This window comes from Sturnira hondurensis, unplaced genomic scaffold (genome assembly GCF_014824575.4).
Source record: "Sturnira hondurensis isolate 20B ecotype Veracruz unplaced genomic scaffold, ASM1482457v3 Scaffold0009125, whole genome shotgun sequence".
Lineage (NCBI taxonomy): Eukaryota > Metazoa > Chordata > Mammalia > Chiroptera > Phyllostomidae > Sturnira > Sturnira hondurensis.
In genome coordinates, this window is record NW_028081756.1 from 2,927,193 (window position 1) to 2,954,326 (window position 27,134).

A 27,134-nucleotide genomic window follows, 5' to 3' on the forward strand; every position below is an offset into this window, starting at 1 on the left:
CCAGGCACCTGCTAGGTTCCAGAAATGAAGCTCTAAGCATTGCAGGTATGGTCTTGCCCTGGAGAAGCTCACAGTCTAGTGGGAAAGAGAGATTTTAATCTGCAGAGTACACATCTTTTAGGCCCCAGGCAAAAACAAAGCAAGTGTGGATTAGGAGTGGGCAAGCCCAGCCCTGCTACCTCCTACACTCCCCAGGGCAGTCAGTTGGGCCTGGATGACAGCAGTCTGATGGAGCAGGTACCAGATGTAAGCTGACTTCAGGTCCCATGCTCCCTTACTTGGGGGTTTAGAAAAGATACCGGGAGCTGATCTGGAGGCCAGGAAATTGGGGCCAGGCCTTAATGAGAATCCTGTATAGTACTGTTCCACTCTGGCCTCCTCACAGGGTGTAGGTGGGCATCAGACTACAGGAGATGATGGGTCCATGTCAGGTCTATGTGGCTATTGTGTTGATGCCTTTCTGCTTCTTGGTCCCCAGATCTGTATCTCTGCTTCCTCAACCAGGAGTCACCAAGATGCCCATCCTGGAAAAAGCCACCCATAAGATGTCAGCAAAAACTCTCAGCAGTGAGGAGGAACCTGTGAGTGACTTTTGGAGCCCACTCTCTTATCCCTATTCTTCCCATTCACATGTTCTTGGCTTCCAGAACAGTCCTAAGTGGGACTTGCCCCCAATACTTGCCTAGCTCCCAGCCCTGCCCTCTCCTGGGCATGAGGCCCAGGCTTCGGCCCTGCCCTGATCCTCCTAAGAAGCCCAGGCAGGCATGGGGGCACTAGGAGTAGCTTCAGTGGGTGCTAAGGGAATGCTTACAGCCAAACTTCGTAACCTCCAAGTCCAGGGAGAGCCCTTGAACTAGGCTAGATACTTTTTTTTCCTCTCTAGGACTTACCCCCACTCCAATTTCCACTTCCCATGGCTTTGAGCCCAGACAAGTTGCCTTAAGTAAGCCTTGTCACATCCCAGCCCCAGCTGTTGTCACTGGTTCAGCCCTGGAGCCTTGAGATAAGCCACCCCTCCCTGGGCAAGCATCTTTCTTCCCTCCCCATTCACCTTTCAGAGTGAAGAGCAGCACATCCAATCTCTCCAGTATGGCACATGTTGGTTGCTCTGCTATACTTGTCTTCTTGATGCCTCCTTGATACCCACACCACTCTCCATCCCCACCCCTGGGTTTCATTTAGAACCCTGAACAGAACTTTCTGGTTTCTCCCTGTAAAGTTGTTCACCACATTATTCTGCTTGCTGTAGCTGACACCTCTGACATTCCTTCTGCTCCTTGTCATGTTCTTCTCTTTGGGCTGCAGCTACCTTGTCTCTCCATTGAACCTGAGTCCAGCTCAGGGCCTGGTTCACATAAACTGCCCGGGAAACATGCATTGACCTGAGAACCCAGGGTCCAAACACCCTCATAAAAACAAGACCTTGCCTCTGTTCTTGTGGGCCAGAAGCCCATGAGAGTCTGGAAGGAGCCCCAAGGGGCTGACATCCGAGCAGAGATTTTCTGCCTCATTCCTTTTTGTGTAATGTCAGTTCCCCATGACCCAAGCTGAATCCCAGGGCATTGTTAGATCCCCCAAGAAGGGTGACCTGTCTCTAGCAGGGCCTCCAGCCAGACCTGCTGCCACTCTTGGCCAGGCCACCAACAGGGCTTGGCTTTCTGCAGGTACTTGCCCATTTACCCACTGCAAAGGCTCCTAGGTCCCAATAGAAGAAAGAGGAAACCAGATTAGCTACATGGAAGACCTGGACCTGGTTCTCTGGAGTGGGTTAGATAGCATAAAATGCTGTCTAGACCCATGTTGGAGTGGTCCCCAGTGTGGCAACTGCTTCTAGTTAGCACTGACAGCCTCCTACCTCCCCCTAAGGCAATGAACTCTAGACACAGGATCAGGAAAGTGGAGGAAACTCACTTATTCATCAAGGCCTGTTTACTCAGTCCCATCTGTCCAGGGCAGCCATGAGGCTCTAGCCCATGTGTAGAGCAGAGTGGAGGAAGGCTTTCAGCAGGCCCCTTCAGTCCACAGCCTGCCTGGGGTAGAAATTCACTGCCCCTATCACCCTACAGAGGAGAAACCTCCGAGAGAAGACAGCCTACTTTGTAAAATTTAAGCAATAATATGAAATGTCCTGGTTTCCGGTTGTGACCAGCGAAGTGAGGAAGAAAGAAAGGGGATAGAAAAGGGAGCAAGAGAGAAAGAACGGAATGGTTGAGGAAGAAAGAGCAATGAATAATACTAATTACTGAAATTAGTCTTAATGAATCAAGGAATATTGGATTAAGAATGTTGATATTAAGAGTCTTAATGAATCCAATGAATATTGGATTAAGACTAATTTCAGTTATTAACTCTGTCACCAAATTTCTGGGTGACCTTGAACTATCTCTCCACTCTCTGGGTCTAAGCTTCCTCACCTGTCAATGAGGCTAAGGCTTAAACTGGTTGAAAATGTATGTCAGATCTCTGGTGAACACAAATGGTAAACTGGGAAGTGTGGGGCTCAGACTCTTTTCACACTTTGCCCCCCCCCAGAAATTATGAGTTTCCTCTTAGGAATTCTCTGGAAGGATATGGACAGCAGCATTGTAACATTTAATAATGTACCTATTGTGGCCAGTTGTTTCTCTTATTTAATTTTCTCTGGGTCCCTCTCAGGTAGGAATTGTTATTTATATCCTGTGGATGAGGAAGCTGAGGCTTAGCAAGATTAAAGGAAGAGGAATGTCCACTGTGCTCTTTTCCCATAGTATCCCCTTACCCACTGGAAGTAGAATATCCCTCTCTGGGTATCATAACTGGAAGGGATTTAATAAGAAGTCCAAGGCACAAGTCACCTTCCCAGGAAACATCTTGCATGATTCTGGTCATTAGGACAAGCAATGAACTATATCTCCTACCATCTTTCACCTGTTCAAATATCTCTATTAGAGTTGTACCTTTTGGATCCAGAGATGAATTAGATTGTGGAGTTCCAGCTTAGAGTGGTTTCTAAATTAAGAATGACGAGCAGTCAATATCAATAACAAGACTATTTCATCTTAGACCCATTTGCTATGGTTGATAAGAATTTTCGCATCAGTGATCTCTTTGATCCTATGAGAAGGAGAGGTTATTACATCCATCAGACAGAAAAGGAAACTGAGGCATGGTGGTAGGGGTGACTTGCTTAAAATCGAACAACTGGTCAGCAGCAGGGTCAATGTATAAATCCAGGTCTGTCTGGGATCAACATCAAGGTCGTTTCCTCTGCACTTTGTCCCATCCTGGGGGCAGGGCTGGAGTATGGGAGAAAGCAAACAGGAACTTCCTAAGTTCACAATTCTGCTGAACTGAGTCCTGAAAACACATGAGTCTCAGGATAGGGAACAAGGATGGCAGCAGATGGAGACAGACACTAGGCATCAATTTTGGGACAGGCAAGGGTCACACATAAGGATGGGCACAGCAGATGTTTGTGAATCCTCTCTTCCAGGGGCTTCCCAAACTTCCAGTACCCCCACTGCAGCAGACCCTGGCTACTTATCTGCGTTGCATGCAGCACCTGGTGCCTAAGGAGCAGTTTAGGCGGAGCCAGACCATTGTGCAGCAGTTTGGGGCCCCTGGTGGCCTGGGCGAGACTCTGCAGCAGAAGCTGCTGGAGCGGCAGGAGAAGACAGCTAACTGGGTAAGAGCTGTCAGGAGGAAACTGACTGGGGTGGGGGGGCAGACATAGGACTCACGGGGTAGGAGGGCAGGAAGGAGACTTGGAGACAGGGGGATTTGGGTGAGGGACAAGTAGATGACAAAGATGGAGAAGATGGGAGGCAAGGGTGGGGAAAGATAGGGCCAAGGGCAAGGAATGGACAAGGTGTGGACAGAGGGCTGACAGATGGGGGAAAGGGATGTGGGACAAGGATGGGGGACAAGGATGAACAGACAAGGACAAGTTTGGGGGGCAGATGGGTGACAGGGATGAGCAGCAGAAAGTATTGATGAGGTCAGGGAAGCACAGAGGGGTGAAAGGAATGGACCCTCATAAGGATGGACAGGGGACAGGGATAAAATACCAAACAACCCAGGTGGGAACCTGGGGTGGAAGAAAGAATAAAGTACAGGGAAAGGAAAGGCAAGTGTGTTGGGAAACACATGGTCCTGTGGAATGAATGAATGAATGGTCCAGTGAAGTATCTCAATTGTCTCTTAGGGCTTCCAGGATGGGATGGGTGTGTTCCACAAGCAAGGTGCCCTTTCTCGGACAGAGCGTATGTGAACCTTGTGGGTAATGGCTACCCTTCCCTACTCTCCCTGACAGGTGTCTGAATACTGGCTGAATGACATGTATCTCAATAACCGCCTAGCCCTGCCTGTCAACTCCAGTCCAGCTGTGATCTTTTCTCGGCAACACTTCCAGGACACCAATGACCAGCTAAGGTGAGGTCACTGTGCTCTTAGGCTCACAGCTTGGGAGTCTGCCTGGGGAAGGGGTCCCGGCCCTAGCACCAGGGAGGAAAGGCTGGACCTTGTGTCTTGGCAGAGCTTTCTGAGGCCAAGTGGCCCTGAGGCAGGGTTTGTCCAGGCCACGGGGTCAGGAAAGAGGTTAGTTGAGGCTGCACATGAGGAACAAACATATTTGGGGTGTGTGGACACTAATGGAGGGCATGGGCCTCCAGATATCCCTGTGGCAAGTCTTGACCTGGCTGAGGCCCTGGGAGGAGGTGGTTACACTTTCATCCTGCCAGTACTTGAGGCTGGGACTTGTTGGTGGGACACAATTCCCCAGGTGATCTGATAGGCCCCAGCTGCCCTCTAGCCCCCAGCTCTGAACAGAGGCTCCGAGCGGTTGGCAATGGTTTCTTCCCACCAGCTGCTAGATCTTGTGCATCTGCTGCAATTTCACAGCTCACTGGGCCACTGGAATAGCCTCTGGACCCACTGGTGACAATGGAAGGGCCATTTATGCAAGGGCGGGCAAGGAGAAAGGATCTCCTTGCAACAGTCATTCAGACCCAAATCCAGGTCTCTGACTTTAGGACTTGAATGGGACACAATGTGGGAATAGTTCAGAAGGAGGAAAAGAAAGGCAGAGCCCATCTCACCTACAGGCATGACTCAGCTATGATTGGGAGACTTCCAACATGTCCTTTCTCACCAAGACCGGTCCAAAGGTCTGGGGGCAGCCTTCCCTCTTCCCTTGCAGCAAGGGCCTCCCCTGGTAAAAAGGACGCGTGCAGATGAATGAATAACTTCTGAGAACAGTTCTCAAAATTGCATTCCAGTGGGCATTTTCCTCTTGATGTGGTTAAGCCAGGGCTCATTCCTCCATGAACAGTTAAGATGACACAAATCCATGGCATGGTTCTCTGGTGCCTTTTGCCTCAGCACCTACTTTCTTTTTCACCAGCACTTAGGGAACTAAATTACTGACTTTTCCCAAGGCACTGAATTTCCTACAGCCCCAGGGTTCTGGCTCAGTCCAGCCCCAGCATGAGCCTTTCCTAGGAAGAACCCAACCCCTGTCTTCTAGCCCTTTCCTGCCTGCTCTGTGTCCTCTCCTGGCTTCCTCTCCCTCCTCCTTTTGCTTCTCATTCACATCCTAGTGTCTTCTCCTCTGGGAGTTCTTCCCAGGGACCACTTTTAATCCAAAGTTTGTGAAATGCTAACAGCATAAAGATGAGTAGGAGGCAGCAGGTATACCATCCTATTAGGGCACTACTGAGACCTGGCATCTGGTGAGTGGTTATTGAGTTGGAGGAGAGGATTGGGGAAAGTGGGAGAGAGAAAGGGAGGAAGAGTGAGAGAGAGGGAAATTTAAGAGGGAGGGAAGGAGGTGGGCAGAAAGAAAGGTAGGAGGAAAGAAGCAGAAAGGGAAATTGGAGAGAGAAAGGGGGAGCCTGGGCCCCTGAGAGAGAGACTAAGGCCTCATCTCTCCCCACAGGTTTGCTGCCAACCTCATCTCTGGAGTGCTGAACTACAAGGCCCTGCTGGACAGGTAGGACTGGGCCCAGACTGGTAAAGGTAGTGCCCTGTTTTGGCACAGCCTGTTTATTCACTTGTCTCCCTGGCACACTAGACAAGAAGCTCTAGAGGGCAGGGAACTTGTATTTTTTCAGCTCTGTGTTCCTGGCTCTTGTCAGGAATAAATAGGACCCTACCACCTGCCAGAGTCAGGATGACCTTTACTCCCCCTGGCCTAACTGTTAATAGTTTCTTTTCCTGGTGTAAGCACTATTCCACCTCAATCTTTTAAAAATGCTCCCATTCCTCTATCTATACCTTATACATACACAACAGTATGTATATCAGGAATCTAGAGAACACACAGGAAGGTAGAGAAGGGACCGTCAGTCTTGCCCCTGCTACTTGAGGGAAATGGTCTCCTCATTCTGAGCCTTTTTACTTGGCTTCAACCCCACTTTCCTTTCTGCCTTAAACCAGTTTTCATTGAACAATCTGCAGTGTTCTTTTAAATTTTGTGAAATGTTTGTAAAACACTACAAAATGAATTAGTAGAAAATGGTACAAAGGTACAAAATATGAGACTACTTTTTAAAAATATTAGATTTTAACTTTATATTTTTTATTTTTCAATTATAATTTACATAATACCATTATTATTTTGTATTAATTTCAGGTGTACAGATTAGTAGTTAGACAATCATATACTTTACAAAGTGTTCCCCTGATACTTCCACTACCCACCTGGCACCATACGTAGGATTACAACATTATTGACTACATTCCTATACTATATACATCCCTGTGATGATTGTATAACTACTGGTCTGTACTTCTTAATCCTTTCACCTTTTGCACTCAGTCCCCCAATACCCTTCTCTTCTGACCACTATCAGTCTGTTCTCTGTATTCATGAGTCTGTTTCTATTTTCTTTCTTTATTTATGTCATTCTTTAGATTCCACAATAAGTGAAATCATATGGCATTTGTCTTTCTCTGACTAATATTTCACTTAGCATAATATTCTTTAGGTCTATTCATGCTGTCACAAATGGTAAGGTTTTCTTCTTTTTCATGTTTCAGTATTATTCCACTTTACAAATGTACCACTTCTTTTTTATCAAGTCCTTGATTGATAGGCACTTGGGTTGCTTCCATATCTTGGCTATTGTAAATAACATTGCAATGAACATAGGGGTGTGTATATTCTTTTGAATTCCTGTTTGGGGTTTCTTCAAATGTATTCCCAGAAGTAGAATCACAGGGTCATAAGACAGTTCCATTTTTAGTTTTATGAGGGACCTCTGTATTGTTTTCCATAGTGGCTACAACAATTTGCATTCCCACATACAGTGCACAAAGATTCTCTTTTCTTCACATTCCCACCAATACTTGTTTGTTGATCTATTGATGATAGCCATTCTGAGAGGTATAAGGTGGTATCTCATTGTGGCTTTAATCTGCATTTCTTGGATGATTAGTAATGTTAAACATCTTTTCCCATGTCTATTGGCCATCTATATGTCCTCTTTGGAAAACTGTCTGTTCAAATTTCCTGCCTAATTTTTAATGGAATGGTTTATTTTTGGTGTTGAGTTGTTTGTATTCTTTATACATTTTGGATATTAACCCCTTATCAGATGTATCATTGGCAAATTTGTTCTCCTGTTCAATTTCAATTGGTTTTCTTTTTATTTGTTGATGGTTTTTGTTGCTGTGCAAAAACTTTTTAGTTAGATGTAGTCCCATTTGTTCTTTTTTTTTTTTTTTTTTTGCTTCCTTTGCTCAAGGAGATATATCGGAAAAAAAATGTTGCTACAAGAAATACCTGAGATTTTACTACCTATGTTTTCTTTAGGATTTTTGTGGTTTTGAGTCTTACATTTAAGTCTTTAGTCCATTTTTATTTTATTCTTGTATTGGTGTAATAAAGTGTTTTATTTTCATTTTTGCATATTATCTGTTTAATTTTTTCAACACCACTTATTAAATAGATGGTCTTTACCCCATTGTGTGTTCTTGGTCTCCTTTGTTATAAATACTTGATCACATAGGCATGGGTTTATTCCTGAGCTTTCTATTCTTTTTTTTCTTTAGAATACAATTTATTACATGAGTTAAGATAGGTGGTAAGAGGATTTATTTGCTTTTACAAGGCCTTGATTTTTCCCAGCTAGAACTCCAGCTGCTTGCCCTCTAAAACACAACCACCTGTGTCACTACATTGGTCTGGTCTTGAAGGATGCATGCAAGAAGCTTGCCCTGCTGGAACTGCTCCTCGAGATGACTGCTGATTGTGGTGTTGGCATTCTTTTTCCTTTCATTATATTTCTTCTGAATTTTCTTTGACTGTTTTTGTTTACAATCTTTTCCCCCTCAAGGATCAGCTTATCCTTCTTCTTGCAGCCCAGTAGTGCCTAGTGGGACTCATTCTGCTACCGGTATAGTTTACTGTCAACAAGCAGAATGCAGCTCTTATTAGGGTCTTTGGGCGGACCATTTTGTTGTTGGATGCACTATAGGAAACATCGATAATTCTTGTTTTGTGTGTACAATACTCCTACCTCCAGGAGAAGTTTTCTATGTCCAACCTCAAGTTTTGGTACTTCTTGTTGTCTCCCTGCATTCAGACTGTGTGTTATGCAGTGGGGATCAGTCTTAGCATTGAGAGCAGGGTGTCCTAGCTCATATTTTCTCTTCTTGTGGTGGGGCTTTCTCTTGCCCTATGTCTTGTGGTACTTGTGCCAGTTATCCTGAGAGATGCCCATGGCTTGTCCTGGACTCTTTATTCTATTCCACTGATCTATATGTCTGTTTTTATGCCAGTACCATGATGTTTTGAATAATATAACCTTATGGTATAGTTTGATATCAGGTAGCATGATATCTACAACTCTGTTCTTCTTTCTCATGATTTCTATGGCAATTCGGAGTGTTTTGTGATTCCATATAAATTGTAGGATTATTTTTTTTAGTTCTGTGAAATACACCATTGGGATTTGATAAATACTATCAAATCTGTGATAAATCTGTAGATTGCTTGCGGTAGTATGGACATTTTTATGATGTTAATTTTTTCTATTCATGAGCACAGTATATGCTTGCTTTTATTTGTACATTCTCTTCAGTGTTTTATAATTTTCCAAACACAGGTCTTTTATCTTTTTGGTTAAATTTATTCCTAGCTACTTTATTTTATTTGGTACAATTGCAAACATATCAAATAGTTTCTCTTTCTGATAGTTCAATTTTGGTGTATGAAAATGCAACCAATTTCTGCACACTTATTTTGTATTCTGCTTCTTTTTTTAAAGATTTTGTTTATTTATTTTTAGAGGGGAAGGGAAGGAGAGAAGGAGAGAAATATCAATGTATGGTTGCTTCTCGTGAGTCCTCTGCTGGGAACTGGCTGGCAACCCAGGCATGTGCCCTGACTGGGAATTGAACCACGATCATGTGGTTCGCAGGCCCGCGCTCAATTCACTGAGTACACCAGCCAGGGCTTTGTATTCTGCTTCTATACTGGATTAACTAATCGGTTTTAGTAGTTTCTTGGTGGAATCTTTGGAGTTCTCTATGTATAGTATCAAGTCATCTGAAAACGATGACAGTTTTACTTCTTTGTTTCTAATTTGCCTTTTATTTCTTCTTCTTGTCAGCTTGCTTTGGCTAGGGCTTTCAGTACTGTATTAAATAGGAGTGGTGAAAGTGAACATCCCTGTCTTGTTCTGATCTTAAGGGAAACACTTCTAATTTTTGTCCATTGAGTATGATGTTGGCTGTGGGTTTGTCATATATGGCCTTTATTATGTTGAGTATGTTCCCTCTATTCTCACTTTGCACTGAATTTTTATCATAAATGAGTGCTGAATTTTATCAAATGCTCTTTCTGCATCTATTGATATGATCAAGTTGTTTTATTCTTTTTTTTTAATGTGGTGTATCCTGTTTATTGATTTGTGGATATTTTACCAAACTTGCATCTCAGGAACAAAATCCCACTTGATCATGTTTTATGATTTTTCTAATATATTGCTGAATTTGGTTTGCTAATATTTTGTTGAGGGTTTTAGCATCTATGTTCATCAGGGATATTGGCTTGTAATTTTCTTTCTCAGTAGTATCTTTATCTGGCTTTTGAATTAGGATAATGCCAACCCATAAAATGAGCTTGAGAGTCTTTCTTTCTCTTCAATTTTTTGGAATAGTTTCAGAAGAATAAGTACTAGTTCTTCTTTAAATGTTTGGTAAAATTTATCTGTGAAGCAATCTGGCCCAGGGCTTTTGTTTGCAGGATTTTTTCCTTATCATTTGGTTCTATTAATTGTAATCAGTCTGCTCAGATATTCTGATTCTTCCTGATTCACTTTTGGAAAATTGTATGGTTAAAATAGCCAAGTGCTGGAAGCAACCTAGGTGCCCATTAGTAAATGAATGGATCAAAAAACTATGGTACATTAACACAGTGTTATTCTATGCAGCAGAAAGAAAGAAGGAGCTGCTCACACTTTGCAACAGCATGGATAGAACTGGAAAGCATTACACTGAGTGAAATAAGCCAGGTGGTGAAAGACAAATACCATATGATCTCATCTTTAACAGGAACCTGATCAACAAAACAAATAAACAAGCAAAATATAACCAAAGACACTGAAATTGAGAACAGGCTGACAGTGACCAGAGGGGAGAAGGGAGGGAAGTTCAGCGGTAAAGGGAAAGGGTTTGCAGGAACAAGTATAAAGGACACATGGACAAAAACCAGGTGGGGGTGGAAATAGGAGGGAGGTGGGGAAGGCTGGTGGGGTGGGCTGGGATGGAAATAAAAGGCAAAAAACTGTACTTGAACAATTAAAATTAAAAATTTAAATAAGAATTTATCCATTTCTTTCAGATTGTCTAATTTGTTGGCATATAGCTGTTTGTAATTTTTTTACAATCTTTAGTTTTTGTGTGGTGTCAGTTGTTACTTCTCCTCTTTCATCACTGATTCTATTTATTTGGATCCTCTCTTTTTTCTTGATGAGTCTGGGTAAAGGTTTATCAATCTTGTTTATTTTTTCAAAGAACCAGCTCTTGATTTTACTGAGAACCTTAAAGATTCACCAAAAAACTACTAGCAGTGATAAAGTAAAGAAGCGGGACACAAAATAAATATTAAGAAATTTGTTGCATTTTTTGTATTTTTTAGACTCAATTTAATTTATTTCCACTTTGATCTTTATTATTTTATTTCTTTTACTCTTTCTGGGCTTTGTGTGTTGTTTTCTCCCTAGTTATTCTATGTGTAAAGTTTGATTGTTTACTTTAGGCTTTTCTTGGGGGGTGTGTGTGTGTGTGTATGTGTTGAGATAGACCTGTAGTGCTATGAATTTCCCTCTTAGGACTAATTTTGCTACCCTTTAGATTTTGAGTTGTTGTGTTCCTATTTTTATTTGTCTTAAGGTATCTTTTGATTTCTTCATTGATCTCATTATTAACCCCTTCACTGTTTAGTAACATGTTATTTAGCCTCCATGTGTTTGTGTGTTTTTCAGTTTTTTTCCTTGCAATTGATATCTAGTTTGAAAACACTGTGGTCAAAGAAGATGCTTGATATGATTTCAATCTTCTTAAATTTGTTGAGACGTGTTTCATGTTCTGACATGTGATGAAACCACTTTTATTATTAGATTCAACAGACATAAAATTCCTCTTTTTAGCTAGTACAATATTTCTGAAAGCTCCCTCTGGATTCCCATACTCACCCTGTTATGGGTTAGTCATTACAGTTTAGTTTAATACCCACACCTGGAGCAGAAGTGTCATGGGTCACCCACCTGGTCCCCTGGATGGGTCTCAGCTCTTCTCATGGATGCCTCTTACCCTCAGCGGGGTAAGATGAGCCTCTCACCTCTTGAGAGGCTCACACATCTCATCATCAGTAAGATTGTCCTTGGCCACTCCTCCTTGCCACCCTGAATCTCTATCTGAAACCCTCACATTTACCAATTTTCTGCTTGCTCTCTGTATCCCTTTAAAGTAGTAAACTCATGTCTTGTTAGCTGCTATACCCAAGATCCCAGAATAGTGCCTGGCACAAAGAAATGCTCAATAATATTTGTTGTCTGAAATGATGGAGAGAAGGAAGGAGAGAGAAATAGGGGGAAAGAAAGAGGAGGAAGGAGTGGGAGGGAGGTAGAACATAAGACATGCTGAGACCACAGGAAAAAGAGAATTTTCTTTCTTGAACTCAGAGGGTGCTTCTAGAAGAAATGATGAAGGAGTAGGCTCTTATAAGAGTAGAAAGGGTTTTCTAAACAATTAGTTTAGTACAAGTTTGGGGTGAAGACATGCCAAGCAAAGATAAGCATAAGCAAAGGCAAAGGAGACTAAAATGGTAAGGTCTACACTGTAGTGCATGAGGCAGGGGTAAGAGACTCTAATGAAGATGTGAGAAAACCCTGAGGGTCTTCTTGGGCATGGAAATGGGGCATTCCACTACTTTAAAAGTAAGGAGTCAAGCTCTTTGACTGTCATCACAATGCAGTTCTGATTTTTTTTTTTTGCCCTGCTTTGCCTAATCAAGTTACAGTAGAACCAATTCTGATTTCCTCCCTCCCTCCCCACTCTCCCCTTCCAGTCACTCTATCCCCACTGACTGTGCCAAGGGCCAGCTGTCAGGGCAGCGGCTCTGTATGAAGCAATACTATGGGCTCTTCTCCTCCTACCGTCTCCCTGGCCACACCCAGGACACACTGGTGTCCCAGAAGAGCAGTGTCATGCCTGAGCCAGAGCATATCATTGTGGCCTGCTGCAACCAGGTAAGCGGCCCCTTGCTGCTGGGGAGGGCACATGTATGCTCATCCATTCCTGAATTCCCAAGGACGCTCAGCCCCCAGTGGCCCCAAAATGGGGCCTCCTGACTCCCTGTCAGGTCCATTTCTCTCCACTGGTTAGGTTTTAAGAATGAGGAGGGTCATCAATTGAAAACACTCACTGGGCTCCTATTGCAGCCCTGACCAGGAAGGTTAGGTCAAAACAGTTGCCTGGATGGATAGACTCAGGGTCATTAATGAGACCCAGCATGACCTCAGACATCCACATGCAATCACCCAAGCTATGGCCTTCTAAGAGACTATACACCATAAAAACAGCTTTATAGAGTCTTGAGATCTCCTTACCTTTTTCTCTCTCTACTTGTGTGTTTGAGATCATCCCTAAGCTGTATATGAAGCTATTTCACTTCTTTCAACTGCTAGGTAGACATGCACTGGACGAGTATATTACATTTTACTTAGCCATTTCCTACAGGAGCTGTTTAGGCTCCTCTACCATTTTGCTACTGCAAATGATGCTAATATGTACATTCATCTGTACATTTTGGGGGGCACAAAGGTAAATGTTTTCTAAGCCTTAGGATAAAATATGTATTTATAAGAGCAACTGCTGAGTTATAGGGTGTGAAAATTTTTAGTTTTAATAGAAATTTTCCCCCAAAAGTGATTGTACCAATTTATATTCAATTTCTCCAAACATAATGGCCTTTATATGAACTAAGAACCACAAAGGCAAATGGTCTTTTAGCTAAGTCTAGTCTGGACTAAGTTCAGTTGGGGCAGGTTGGAGTCCAACACAGTTGACAGAATTCTGGTCCCCAAATTGTGACTATTCAAAACCATCATATACCTTGGGAACTGTGGGCCTGACCATCTCCATCTGTTCTCAAATGTGAAGGTTCAGTGAAGGCTTGGCACTGTGGGCTGGCTGCCATGAATGATGTGTTTGACCTGTTTCCCCCACAGTTCTTTGTCTTGGATGTTGTCATTAATTTCCGCCGTCTCAGTGAGGGGGATCTCTTCACTCAGTTGAGAAAGATAGTCAAAATGGCGTCCAACGAGGATGAACGCTTGCCTCCAATCGGCCTGCTGACATCAGACGGGAGGAGCCAGTGGGCTGAGGCCAGGACAGTCCTTGTGAAAGGTCAGCAGCAGTGCCCAGTGCATCTCCACATTCACCTCATCTTGAGCCCATTGGTTTTTCCTCCTCCAGGGTTGGGCACCATGCCTCATTCCTATTTGCCATTGCATGGGGAGCTGAAACCTCCCTCCATCTCAGGCCCCAGTGGCAAGCATTGCTGTCAGCCAAGGTGCCTTGATGATGAAGGCACCTTTGGTACCCTCTTATATTATCTGACAATACTCTATCTTTTTGGGTGAAGCTGACTAGCACTGGAATCCTGGGGTATCTGAAAATGCTGGGGGCAGAAAGATTTCGAGCTGGAGGAAGGCTTGCAGCAATTTAGCATTTGTGTTTCACTTGTTGGCAGGGGTGGCTCTTACTGGAAGGGTCTGAGTTACTGGGAGACCTGTCAGATGAAGAGTTGGGATGGAGCCCACCTCTGGGACGGTGCCATCTTTACATTAATTTTTCGTCCTAAAACTTTTCATCTTTAAGCTGAAAGTTTCCAAACATGCCTATAAGAAATCTAGTATTGCTATAACATTTTAAAGTCATCTCTGGAAACTATTTTTCAAACCTGAGGCCCACTCTATTCCAAGGAACTGGATGAAGAGCCTTCCTTTCCTGCCTATGTTAGAGACTCCTGGATGAGAAGTGAGACTTCCATGAGTCTCCATCTGCCCCTCAGGTTTTCAACTGGCCAGGTGTCCATCTAAACTCCCTAAATGTCTTGCAGAGGACCTGAGCTAGGCCTGGGGAGTATAAGAGATAGGAAGAAGCACCTACCCTTGAGGCTACTAAATAGGAATGGGCATGATGGAGCAGGATCAAATACATGGTAATGTGACATCTACTAATGTAAGGTAATAGAGACAGCAGGTGCCAAATAACTGTTTCAGGACTTCAGAGCAGGAAGGTGGCCCTTCTAATTGGGAAGCTTTCAAAAGGTTTTATTGGACGAGGTGGAAATTGTGCGAATCCCTGTGACATTAGAGCAACAGGAGGGATGGATAGCATCAGGGCTGGCAGACTGACTGTGAGCAAAACCAACTGTCCACCAGGGACATCTGCCCTGCCCAGTACCATGAGGATAACAACCTGGCTGATAAGGATGGCCATGCTGAATGTACTGGGAGAATGAGGAGGTAGGGGGACCTGGCTCTCTGACAATAGGCACTTGCCTTGTCTGACCCCTCTTCCTAGAAAGTTCTTCCCACAGGGCTGCCTGGGTCTTTGCACTATCCAGAGCTCGAGTCACATGTCACCACCTCAGGATCTCCTTGAGCATTTCTCCTCAATCATACTCTGTCACTTTGTCCTGTTTTTTATCTAGAAAATATTTATATAAGAAATATTTCTTATTTCTCACTTGCGAAAGTCAGCTTTTCATTTGTTTTATTCATGCTGATTATTTGCCCCACCTCAAATTCTCCCAGTCAATAAGATCTAGGAGAACAGGGACCTTATCTGTTTGGTTTAACTTTGAACTTGCTGTGCCATATGCAGTAAAGTTTCGGTTATATTTGTTAAATGAAATACTGACGGATTATCAAGGATACTGGATCCGGACTTATTTCCCAGTTACCAATTAATTATCCTTTCATTCACTTATTGGGCACATTTGAATGCTTGGTTCTAAACAAGGAGTTGCGTTGGCCACAAGGGAGTTTGAGAGCTGAGCCTGTTTTCACGACCTAAGTGCCAAGTTGGGGAATTAATAACTTATCATTTGAAAGTCAGTTAATTCCCTTAGGAGACCATGGTGTAATCAAATCCTACCCTCTCCCCTCCAGGGACAGTGATGGGCATCAAAATAATTGCTTCTGCTTCCAGTACAGTTTCCACTTTATTAGCAGGCAAGGCCAAGCCATCTTCCTGCAGGACTGCTGGGATTGCCTTGAGGTCTCAGTGCTTGAGCTGTAGTAATCGGAATTAATTTTTTAATGGCACTGGATCTGGCTTTCTGAATGGAAGTACTGTTTCTGTGGGAAACACAACAGAGAAAAGGGGGCTGCACATTCCTTCCCTTTGGAAATCCATTTAGTACTAACTGTGTCATCTGCACAGCAGGAAACCAATACTTTGAGGAGCCTTCTTCTCTGGAGCAGCCCTTTCCCACCGAAGGAAACTACTTAATGGGGAAACTATTTAAAAAACAATATCAGTGTCAAAGTAAAATATTATGGCAGCTTGGGCTAAGGTTAAGGGAGAAGATGGAAAGACATGAGTGGGATCTAAACATATTTCAAAGTAGAACAGGAAGCATAAAAGAAGTGAGTAGTGTTCCTAGATCTTTGATTTGAGCAACTGAGTAGATGGTGGTTCTATTTGCTGGGAGATGGGACCAGGTTGAGGAGGTGGCTATAAAATGGAGAAGTCCTTTCCAGGTATGTCAAGGTTGAGATGCCTTGAGTTATCTAAGTGGAGACATCAAATTAAATCTATGTGTCTGGAACTCAAGAAAGAGATCAGTACAGAGATATAAATTTGAGAGTCATCAGCACTTAAATGATATTTAAAGTCATTGACCTGGGTGAGATCATCTAGAAGCAGAAAAATGGGGCCTCAGAGGTCAGGCAGAGAAAGATGCTAAGGGGATTGAGAAAGAGCAGCCCTGGAGCCAAGAGAAAGCCAGATGAGACATAAAGATCCAAGATGGGAGGAGGAAGTGACCAACCACACCAAATGCTGCTGAGAGCTCAAGGAAGAGTCATCTGTGACTTTCACCAAGGTCAGACTGAAATAGTAAAAAGAATGAATTGTTGTATGCTGATGGTAGTGATCCAACAGCAGGAATAAATTGTTGATGAGGTCAATGAGCACAATCGGTAAGTGTGGATGGCTCGTTTATGACATTTTGGTATTAAAGGAAGCAGGAAAATGCCCTGACTGGTGTGGCTCAGTTGGCATCATCCCATGAAGTGAAAGGTGGCCTGTTTAATATTCTATCAGGGCACTTGCCTAGGTTTGGGGTTCAGTCTCCCATCTGGGTGCATAGGAGAGGCTGATCAGACAGCCTCTCCTATGATCAGACAGAGACTGATCAATGTTTTTCTCTCACATGATGTTTTTCTCCCTCTCTCTGTCCTTTCCCTTCTCTCTAATAATAAATCAATAAAATCTTTTAAAAATAAATAAATAAAAGGAGGAGAAAACGGGGAAGTTGTTGCAAGAGGATAATGTAAAGGGAAGTGTCTTTAGTAGGAAAGGCAAGGGCGTGGTTGTATGCAGACAAACATATGGACATAATTCCATAACAGAACTGTTAATTATGAGGGAAGAGATAAATGGAGGGGTAGCATTTTTGAAAAAACAAAAGGATCCAGGAAATAAGAGGCCTTTTCTTTGGTGCAAGGAAAATGGAAACTTGAACACGAGGTCTGTAAGACTGCCATGGTGGCAGAAGTGTGAAAATGTTCCCAGCTGGTGGTGTCTGGTCTCAGATGAGCAGAGAGGCAGAAGATGGAATTCTGAAGGCAGAAGAGAAAAGATGAGATTCTTTTGAAGACAAAAGAGAATGCATGAAATAGCCTCTTGGAAAGTGGGAAAGAGAGCTTATTCATGAAACTTGATAAGATTTATGGACTATTTTGAGCTCATATTTGAGGACTTGGGGTTATACGTTTTGGAAAAACTAATCAGCGTTGTTTTGCAATTCTCCCCCACAACATTCAGCTCCTCAGGTTCAGGCAAGGAGAAGGTAGGTCATAAGGTTCAGCCAAGGTTGGTGATTATGATTGAGGGAAAGGGAGGAAGGTGTGGCAAGGGAATGTGTATAATGTTGGAATCTAAACTGAGTTTTCTAGGGCTGCCCTAACAAAGTACCACATACTGAGTGGTTTAAACAACAGAAATTTATTTATTCTAAAGACTAAAGGTCCAAGATCAAGGTATTGGTGGGGTTAGTTTCTATTGAGGTCCTTCTCCCTGGCTTGTGGCTGGCTGTCTTCTCTCTGTGTCCTCACATAGTCTTTTCACTGTGTCCTAATCTCCTCTTCTCATAAGGACACTATTAGGTCCCATCCTAATGACTTCAGTTACCTCAATAAAGACCATGTCTCCAAATACAGTCTCATTCTGTGATACTGAGGGTTAGGACTTCAACTTAGGAATTTGGGGAGAACACAATTTAGCCCATGACAGAAGAGAAGTAGAAGACAGAGGTGGATAATGAGTAGTGGAAATAGGTAGTGGTGCTCGTGGTTTTAGGGTGTCAATGAGCTGAGCTGTGTTTCAGAGTGGGTAACAGAGTGTGTGAACCAAAAAGTCAAGTGTGTGGTCAGAGAGTTGGATGCTTGAAACAGACTTCAGGAGGTGTCAGTTCTTGGTACTGAAGAGCTCCTGGATGTGATTGAGGGAATGGGTGGGGGGTTAGGCTGCCAAAGTTGGGAAGTCAAGGGTCTCGGAGAGGAGAATGCAGGCTGGGTTATCTACATGGACATTGAAGCTACCGGGACAATAATTGGAGTAGTGATGGGGAGGAGAAAGACGAAACAGGAGGCCAGATCTGCATGATAGAGGTTGGTGTAACACAGCAATAAGGGGATGAAGCTGCTGCTCCTGGAAAGGAGGAAGGAAGAGTCACGTAAGAATAGGAACAAGAAGAAGAAAGCCACCTACCTGACCTGGACTTGGAGTACATGAGCATCAAGAAAAATAGTCTGTGAAAGGGCACAGGGATCTCCACTCCTCATGGAAAGCTGCTCTTCAGTTGATGCAGAAGGTGAACAAGACTACTTACAGAAGAGGTTAAAGATGCGGGGAACCAGCCAGCCCTACTCAGGTATCATGAAGCATCCAGAAAGGAGGAAAGGAGAGGGATGAGGCTGAGTCCACACAGGGAGCATTGGATCAGCAGGGCATGCGAGTGCCAGCAACAGACCCAGGGACTGTGGTCATCACTGCAAACAATATTCCCAAATCTTTCACTTCTAGGGAGCCACTCTCTCCTAATTCCAGCTATGCCTTCCTGCCTGTGGTTACAGGGGTGGGGACAGCTTTCTGACCCATGGCAGTATCACAGTTAACACCATGGGGTAGGTGCTTTTCAGAGCATCCATGTTGAAGCCCCAAGGTCTCCACCCCCCTTTCTGGGACTGGGCAGAAACTGGTGTCTGTGGCATTTGACCCAGTCAGCTGTTGTCCTGCAGGAGGCCATGGCCAAACTGAGCTTCTTTTGTCTTGGTGGAGGTCTAGAGAGAAGCCCCTGAGCTCAGATGAAATCTACTCCTAAATTCTCATAGAGTCAACTGAGGCCCAACACAGCAACTGATTTCATTAAACCTTTCTCCTCAGGAAAAGAGGTGGTTCACCTGGCCCCCAAACAGGCTGGCTCCCTCTGTGAACTACCAGGTTTCTCAGCCTAACCTCCCTGCTGTGCCACTGAAAGGGTGCAGCTCACGGAGGCCTTAACATCATTGTAACAAAGCCCAAAAGCAGTGGAGTCAGATGTCTTCTGCAAAGCCCATGTTGTTCCTCTGTGCCCGGTATCCACACACCTCCACAGCCCCTCATACAGCACTTCTCACATAGGGCTCACTGAGAACATGGTGCAGGGCACATGTGTGTATTGTCTTCTCCACTGGCAGCCTAGTCATCTGCAGCCAGTGACAAGAGCCCACCAGGACCATCACTGTTTCCAGAGGTCTTTGTTGCAGAGACTGGTATAAGCAGAGTTGTTAGGACGAGAGCCGACAGGATAAAACCTGTCAGCTCTCTTCCTAACAGGTTTTTACGAGCCTCACCCCTCTGCCTGTCATAGTCCAGAAGGGCTTTCTGTGCCAACTGGGATTTGAGGCTAATGCCAACTGGTGTCCATGTGAATGTTGATGGCTGATGACATCAGGGTTATCTAGCAAGCTCCTTTAAAAAGAAACAAGAAAACAAATTCTTCAGGGCCAGTGATTTTCCAGTGGGACAGGAGTGAGGCCAAGGAATCTTGGCATCATAATTTTGTGTAGCCCAGTTGAGAGTCCCTTCTTCAGATGTTAGCAGCTTCTGTGCATGAGAGGTCCCTTTGATGTTGGTCCATATCATGGGCATTTTCTGTCCCTTGTTGCTTTAGGTATTCATTATAACCCATGAGGAAGAATTTCATCCCCATGGAATAGGGGAAGCTGTGTCTCCTTCAGGCTGAGGTAACCCTATTCTAAAAATTGTCAGCTGCAGAGCTGGGACTAACCCAATGGCATTTGCATCCCAAGTCTGCAGGGCCTGGCAGGCAGGCTTAAGATTTAAAGTCTCAGGAGGGATGTTCACATCCTCTCAGGACCTTCCTCTCCAGTGAGTTGTGGCTTCTTGAACCCAGGAGGAGCCAACACTCTTATCCTGGTCTTGAAATTTAATTAGATATTCAGCCCTGAGCCTGGAAGACTACAGTGCTTATCAATTTATAGAAAAAGAATAGCCAGCTCAGAGAGCCCCCACCCCCACCCCACTGGCTTTCCAGGGTGCTACTGTGGAGATCCTGCCAACAGACTCTGAGGCAGATGCCTCCATTTACACAGACCCGTAAATATTTATCCCCAGCAGCCAATCAGAACCAGATACTGCTTTCAAGGAGGAAGCTGACAGAAGGTGGCCTGGCTGTGTCTGCAGAAGGTCTCTGCCATGGTTTACAAGAACTACTCAGATAGGTGTTTTGCTATTTAAATATTCTCATCCAGAGACAGGCAATTTTGCTGATTTTAAAACCAATTACACATTAACAGCCTCTCTGATTTAACTGGCCCAGAAATACCTCCTGAGCTCTTGAGGCTGAATGCTGTTTTCTTTCTTGAGGGGAGGTGGGATTTGAGCCAATGCCTCCTTCCCACAGTAAAAGCATGAAGACCTTTATGAATTGGAAAATCCACACAAGAAGAAGCATGTGATCTAGGGCAAGAGGCCTGGCCTTGACCTGACATCTCTTTTGTCCCCCCAAACCTGGCTCCCTAGGCTCGGATATGAAGATGGTAGCCCCTCCCTGATAATAGGACCAAGGGGACACAGTGGGGCTGCCAAGAGGTGGTCTGGTGACTGGCACACAGTGAGTGTTCCTTAAATGATAAGTTTTGTTAGATTTGGGGAAACATTCTAAGAACACAACCTCTCTGGAAAAATCCAGTGAACTGAAAATAGGCACCTGTTGAATGGCCACTGTCCATGCAGTCAGTGACAGTGGCCCATAGCCCTAGACTGAATGGCATGTACTTCTTGCATGGAACCCTAACCCTTATTAACTCTGGGATGCTCAGGCCCTCCACATACCACATGCCCTGTGTTCATAGACTACAGACACCTCTCTTTCATTTTTCTGTGGTTGCCACTCCTTTGGCTCTCACTTTCCATGAAATAATGGGAAGCATGGTAGTATTTGGTATATTTTTTATATCTCCTGACTTTCTTTACTCACCACCCCTAACTCTAGAAGTACAGTAGCACATCTGCCTTTGTGGGAAGGGTGGGTAGAGTATAAAGGAAGAAGAAATTCTTGGCTCTTGAGGGTTTTTAAAAATTAAATTAAACATATTTGGGGATAATTGTAGATGCATATGCACTTGTAAGAAATAATCTTGACTATGCCCTTTCTCCACCAAATGCTAACATCTTGCAAAATTTTAGTGCAATATCACAACCAGGATATTGACATTGAGACAAGTTAAGATACAGAATATTCCCATCCTTACAATGACCCCAGTGTTGCCCCTTGTAGCTGCACCCTCTTCCTCCTGCCCCCATCACTCCTCAACCCCTGGCAACCACTAATCTGTATTATTTCAAGAGTGTTATATAAATGGGATTATACGGTATATAACATTCTGAGACTGGTCCTTTTTCACTGAGCATACTTTTGGAAGATCCATCTAAGTTGTTGTGTGTGTCAATAGTTCATTCCTTTCTGTGTATTGTACAGAATGGGTGTATCACAATAGGTGTAATATAACCATTCACCCACTGAAGAACGTCTGATGTTTTTCTCCATTTTGGCTACTATACATAAAACTACTATGAACATGTATGTATAAGTTTTAGGTTTTGTGTAATCATAGTATGTATTTCAGGAAAAGTACCCAGTAATAAAATCTGAATGTTCAGTTTTTTTAACAAACTGCTAAAATGTTTTCCAGAGCAACTGTACTATTTTACATTCTCATCAGCAATGTGTGAGTGATCCAATTTTTATGTATGCTTGTCAGCATTTGGTTTGCCACTATTTTTTATTTTAGCCATGCTGATAGTTCTATATCGATATTTTATTGTAGTTTTAATTTACATTTCTCTTAATGATTGATGATGCTGAATAACTTTTCATGTGCTAATTTTCCATCTGTATATCTTCTTTGGTGAAATATAAATTCATGTCTCTTACTCATTACTTAATTGGATTGTTTGGAGATTTTGTTGTTGTTTGTTTTACTGTGAGTTCTAACAGTTGTTTATATATTCTTTTTTAAATATTATATTTATTTTATTTTTTAAAGAGGGGAAGGGAGAGAGAAAGAGAGGGAGAGAAACATCAATGTGTGGCTGCCTCTTGTGTGTCCCCTACTGGGGACCTGGCCCATAACCCAGACATGTACCCTTGACTGGGAATTGAATTGGCAACCCTTTGATTCACAGGCTGGCACTCAGCCACTGAGCCACACCAGTCAGGGCTGTTAATGTATTCTTTATTAACCTTTATATTTCCTTCCAATCTGTAGCTTAGTGTCTCATCTTCCTAATAGGATGTTTCCTTGAGTAAATGCTTTAGTTTTAAGGAAGTCCAGTTCATCAGATTTCCTTTTTATGGATTCTCCATTTGGTGTTCAGTTTAAGAATTTCTTGCCTACCCTTAGATACCAAAAATTTTCCTTTTTTTATTTTTGCTAAAAGTTTAAAAATATTGCATTGTACATTTAGATTGATAATCCATTTTGAATTAGCTTTTTTAATAAGATGTGAGATTTATATCCAGGCTTGTGTGTGTGTGTGCCTATTGATGTTCAGTTGCTCTAACAACAGTTGTTTAAAAGGCCCTCCTTCCTCCATTGAATACTTTTACACCTTAGTCAAAATCTGTTGGGCATATTTATGTGTCTGTTTGCAGGTTTTCTATTCTCTTCTGTTAATCTATGTGTTGATCTCAGTGCCAATACCAACAATTTATCAGTTCTAGGGGATTTTTTGTATATTCCTTAGGATTTTCTACATAAACAGTCATGTTATGTGAAAATAGGGGCACTCTTTTTCTTTTTCTGGTCTATATCCCTTTTATTCCCTTTTCTTGCCTTGTTGCACAGGCCAGAATTTCCAGTATATGTTGAATAGCATTAGTAATAGTAGAGAGTATCCTTTCTTTTTCATGATCTTTGGGGGGAAAGCATTCAATCTTTCACCTTTAAGTACGATAGGGCTATAGGCTTTTTTTTCCTATAGATGCTCTTTATGAAGTTGAGGAGGTTCCATCTATTCCTAGTTTTTTGAGATTTTTATCATGAGTAGATATATAATTTGGTCAAATACTTCCACTACATCAATTGATATAATCATGCTTTTTTTGCAGTCTATTAATATGCTGGATTACATAGATGGATTTTCTTAATACTGAACCAGCCTTGCATCCTTGGAATAAAACCCACTAGTCATGGAATATAATTCTTTTTATATGCTGCTTAATTCTATTTGTTTATATAGTGTTAAGTATTTTTGTATCTATACTCATGAGGATTATTGGTCTGTAGTTGTGTGTGTGTGTGTGTGTGTGTGTGTGTGTTTGTACTCTGGGTTCATAAGCTGAATTGGGAAGTGTTTCCTCCTCTTATAATATCTGAGAGAAATTGTATATACTGGTGTTAATTCTTCCTTAAATGTTTGGTAGAATTTTCCAGTGCAACCATCTGAGCCAGGAAATTTCTTTTTTGGAAGTTTTATACTTACAAATTTAATTTTCTTAATAGTTATAAGGTTATTCAAATTTTGTATTTTATATTTGTTGTATTCTAGTAGCTTATACTTTTCAAAGGATTGGTCCATTTCATTTAAGTTGTCAAATTTATCTGCAGAGTTGTTCATAGTATTTCCTGATTATGCTTTTGATGTGTGCAGGTCCTGTAATGGCAGCTGTTTTATACTGATATTGTGTCTTTTCTCTCTCGTTTCTTTTTTTTAAACTTGCTAGAGATTTGATTGATATTTTAAAGGAAACAGCTTTCTTTTCATTAATGTTTCTATTTTTTGTTTGGTTTTTAATCTCGTTGATTTCCTTTCTCCTGCTTGTTTTGTGTTTATTTAGACTTCCTTTTCTAGGTTCTTGAGATGGGAACTTATATTATTCATTTGAGACTTTTCTTCTTTTATAATGTCAGCATTTGTGCTGTACATTTTTCTCTCAACAATACTTTAGCTGTGCCTCATAAATTTTGATATAGTGTATCTTTATTTTCATTCATTTCAATTTTTTACAAAAATTTCCTTTAAGCCTTCTTCTTTGACCCATGGATCATTTGGAAGAGTGTTGTTGAATTTCTAAGTATTTGAAACATTTTCTGTGACTTATTTTTACTTTGATTCAGAGAATGCATTTCATAAGATTTCAATTCTTTTCAGTTTGTAGAGGATGCTTTATGGCCTAGGATATGGTTGACCCTGGCATATATATTCCATGGAAACTTAAATGTGCATTCTGCTGTTGTTGGGGAGACTGTTCTATAAATGCCAATTAGATCCTGGTGATTGATTGTGTTGTTGGGTTTTTCTATATCTTTGCTGACTTTCTGTCTAGCTGTTCTATCAATTATCAGAAGAAGTGTGTTGAAGTTCCCAAATGCAACTGTGGGTTTGTCTATTTCTCCCTCCAGTTTTGTCAGTTTTTGCTTCACATGTTTTGTGGTATATTTTATGTATACATATTTAGGATTGTTATGTTTTCTTGGCATATTGACCCTTTTTATATGTAATGTCTGAAATTGTTTTTGCTCTAAAGTTTACTTACTCTGATATCAATATAGCCATTTGTGCTTTGTTTTCATTAATGCTTGCTTGATATATCTTTTTTCTTTCTTCCATTTTCCCCAACATATATCATGATATTTAATGTGAGTTTCTTGTAGATAGCATATAGCTGGAAAATGTCTTTTATTCTACTTTGTCAATTTCTGTCACTGTAATTATTGGTGTACTGGAGTTTATTTCTGCCATTTTATTTTTTATTTTCTCTGTTTTTCAATATTTTCTTTCTTTTTCCTGCCTTCTTGTGGGTTACTTGAACATTTTTTTAGAATTCAATTTTGATTTATCTGTAGTGTTTTCAGTGTATCTATATCTATAGCTTTTTCTGCTGTTTGCTATATGTGTTACCACACACACACAATTTATAATGGGCTATTGATATTAAATTTTGCTACTCCTAGTGAAGTGTAGAAAGTTTACCACCTTTACATCACTTTACTGTTCCCACACGTAATTGTCTTAAATATTTCCTTTAATACAAATTTAAAACCACATCAGGCAGTGTTATAATTTTGGCATAATAGTGAAATATAACTGAAAAGACTCAAAAAGGGAATGAAAATTTGTTTTACTAAGATTGCTGGGTACAAATTCTCTTAGAGTTTTCTCTTCTGAGGATGTCTTGATTTCCTTTTATTCCTGAAGGATATTTTGCTGGATGTAGAGTTCTGGGTGACAGTTTTTTTCTTTCAGCACTTGGAAAAGGTCACACCACTTCCCACCAGCCTTGATAGTATCTGATGAGAAATATGCTGTAATTTGAATTGTTTTTATTTTTCTCTATAGATAAAGCATCCTTTCTCTTTGTTTGCTCTCAAGATGTTTTTTCTTTGTTTTTAGTTTTCAGAAGTTTGACTATAATATACCTTGGTGTGGATTTGTTTGAATTTATTCTGTATGAGATTAACTGAGCTTCTTGAATCTTTAGGTTTATGTCTTTGGCCCAGTTTGGGAAGTTTCCAGCCATTACTTTTATTAGTACTTTCCTTTCCTGCTCTGTTTTCTCTCCTCTGTGACTCTAATGGCATGATTGTTAGATTTTTTTGTCCCACAGATCCCTTAGGATTTGTTCTTTTTTTAGTATGTTTTCTCTTTGTTCAGATCGACTAATTTCTATTGCTTTGTCTCCAAGTTCACTGATTCTTTCCTCTGCCCCCTGCTGTTGAGCCCATCCATTGACCTTTTCATATTGACTATTATATTTCTTAGTTCTCAAATGATCATTTATCTTTATTTTTTATCTTTTAAGAATTTTTATTGAGTTTATTAGATGACATTAGTTAATGAAATTATACATAGGATTCAGGTATATAATTCTATAAATACATAATCTATATATTGTATTGTGTTCTCCCCACCAGCCCCATGTAATCTTCTTTTATCACAATTTATCCCCCCTTTACATTCTCCTACCTGATCCACTGTTATTGTACTGGAATCTGTCGATGTAGTGGAAAGTTGTAGAGAGGGGAGCATTCTATAATCTTATGATTAAATCTCAGTCTTTTTATGACCTTATGTCCCAGTGTTTCTACTAAGCTGAAAAACTGTTGCTATTTTATTTTATTTGAAAAATTTCAGCCCTGGCTGGTGTGGCTCAGTGGACTGAGCACCAGCCTGAGAACAAGGGGGTCCCCAGTTTGATTCCCAGTCAGGACACATGTCTGGGTTGCAGGCCAGGTACCCAGTTTGGAGCACTTGAGAAGCAATTGCACATTGACGTTTCTCTCCCTCTCTTTCTCCCTCCCTTCCTCTCTGTCTAAAAATAAATAAATACAATCTTTAAATTTTTTTTCAGCTTTATTGAGGTATAATTGACAAATTAGATTATGAGATATTTAAAGTATATGTTGTGATGATTTAATATACATATGCATTGTGAAAGGATTCCTCCATCTAGTTAAATATCACACCCATCACCACACATATTTTATTTTTTGTGTGAGAACATGCAAGTCTTATTCTTAGCAAATTTTAGTTATACAATATACTGTTATCAACTATAGTCACCATGTTATACATTAGATCCTCAGACCTTATTCTTATACCGAAAGTTTGTACCCTTTTACCAATCTCTTTGTTCTCCCACCCCTTAGCCCATAGCAATCACTTTTCTACTCTGTTTCTATAAGTTTGACTTTTTTTAAGATTTCACATATGAGTGATACCATACAGTATTTGCCTTTGTCTGACTTAGTTCACCCAGCATAATACCCTGAAAGTCCATCCATGTTGGGAATGGCAGGATTTTTCTTTTTCGTGGCTAAATAATATTTCAGTGCCTGACATTA

The 27,134-nt window shown here is 41.7% G+C and overlaps 1 protein-coding gene across 1 annotated transcript in view; it reads left to right on the forward strand.

Annotated features, from left to right (window-relative positions):
* Positions 1-493: 493 nt before the first annotated feature.
* Positions 494-27,134, forward strand: part of CHAT (choline O-acetyltransferase) — a 66,926-nt gene continuing 40,285 nt past the window's right edge. The window contains exons 1-6 of the mRNA XM_037056685.1: positions 494-581; positions 3,473-3,664; positions 4,292-4,410; positions 5,915-5,968; positions 12,554-12,734; positions 13,716-13,893. Coding sequence (XP_036912580.1) covers positions 516-581; positions 3,473-3,664; positions 4,292-4,410; positions 5,915-5,968; positions 12,554-12,734; positions 13,716-13,893 — 790 coding nt within the window. The 5' untranslated portion in view covers positions 494-515. The remainder of the gene's footprint in view (positions 582-3,472; positions 3,665-4,291; positions 4,411-5,914; positions 5,969-12,553; positions 12,735-13,715; positions 13,894-27,134) is intronic.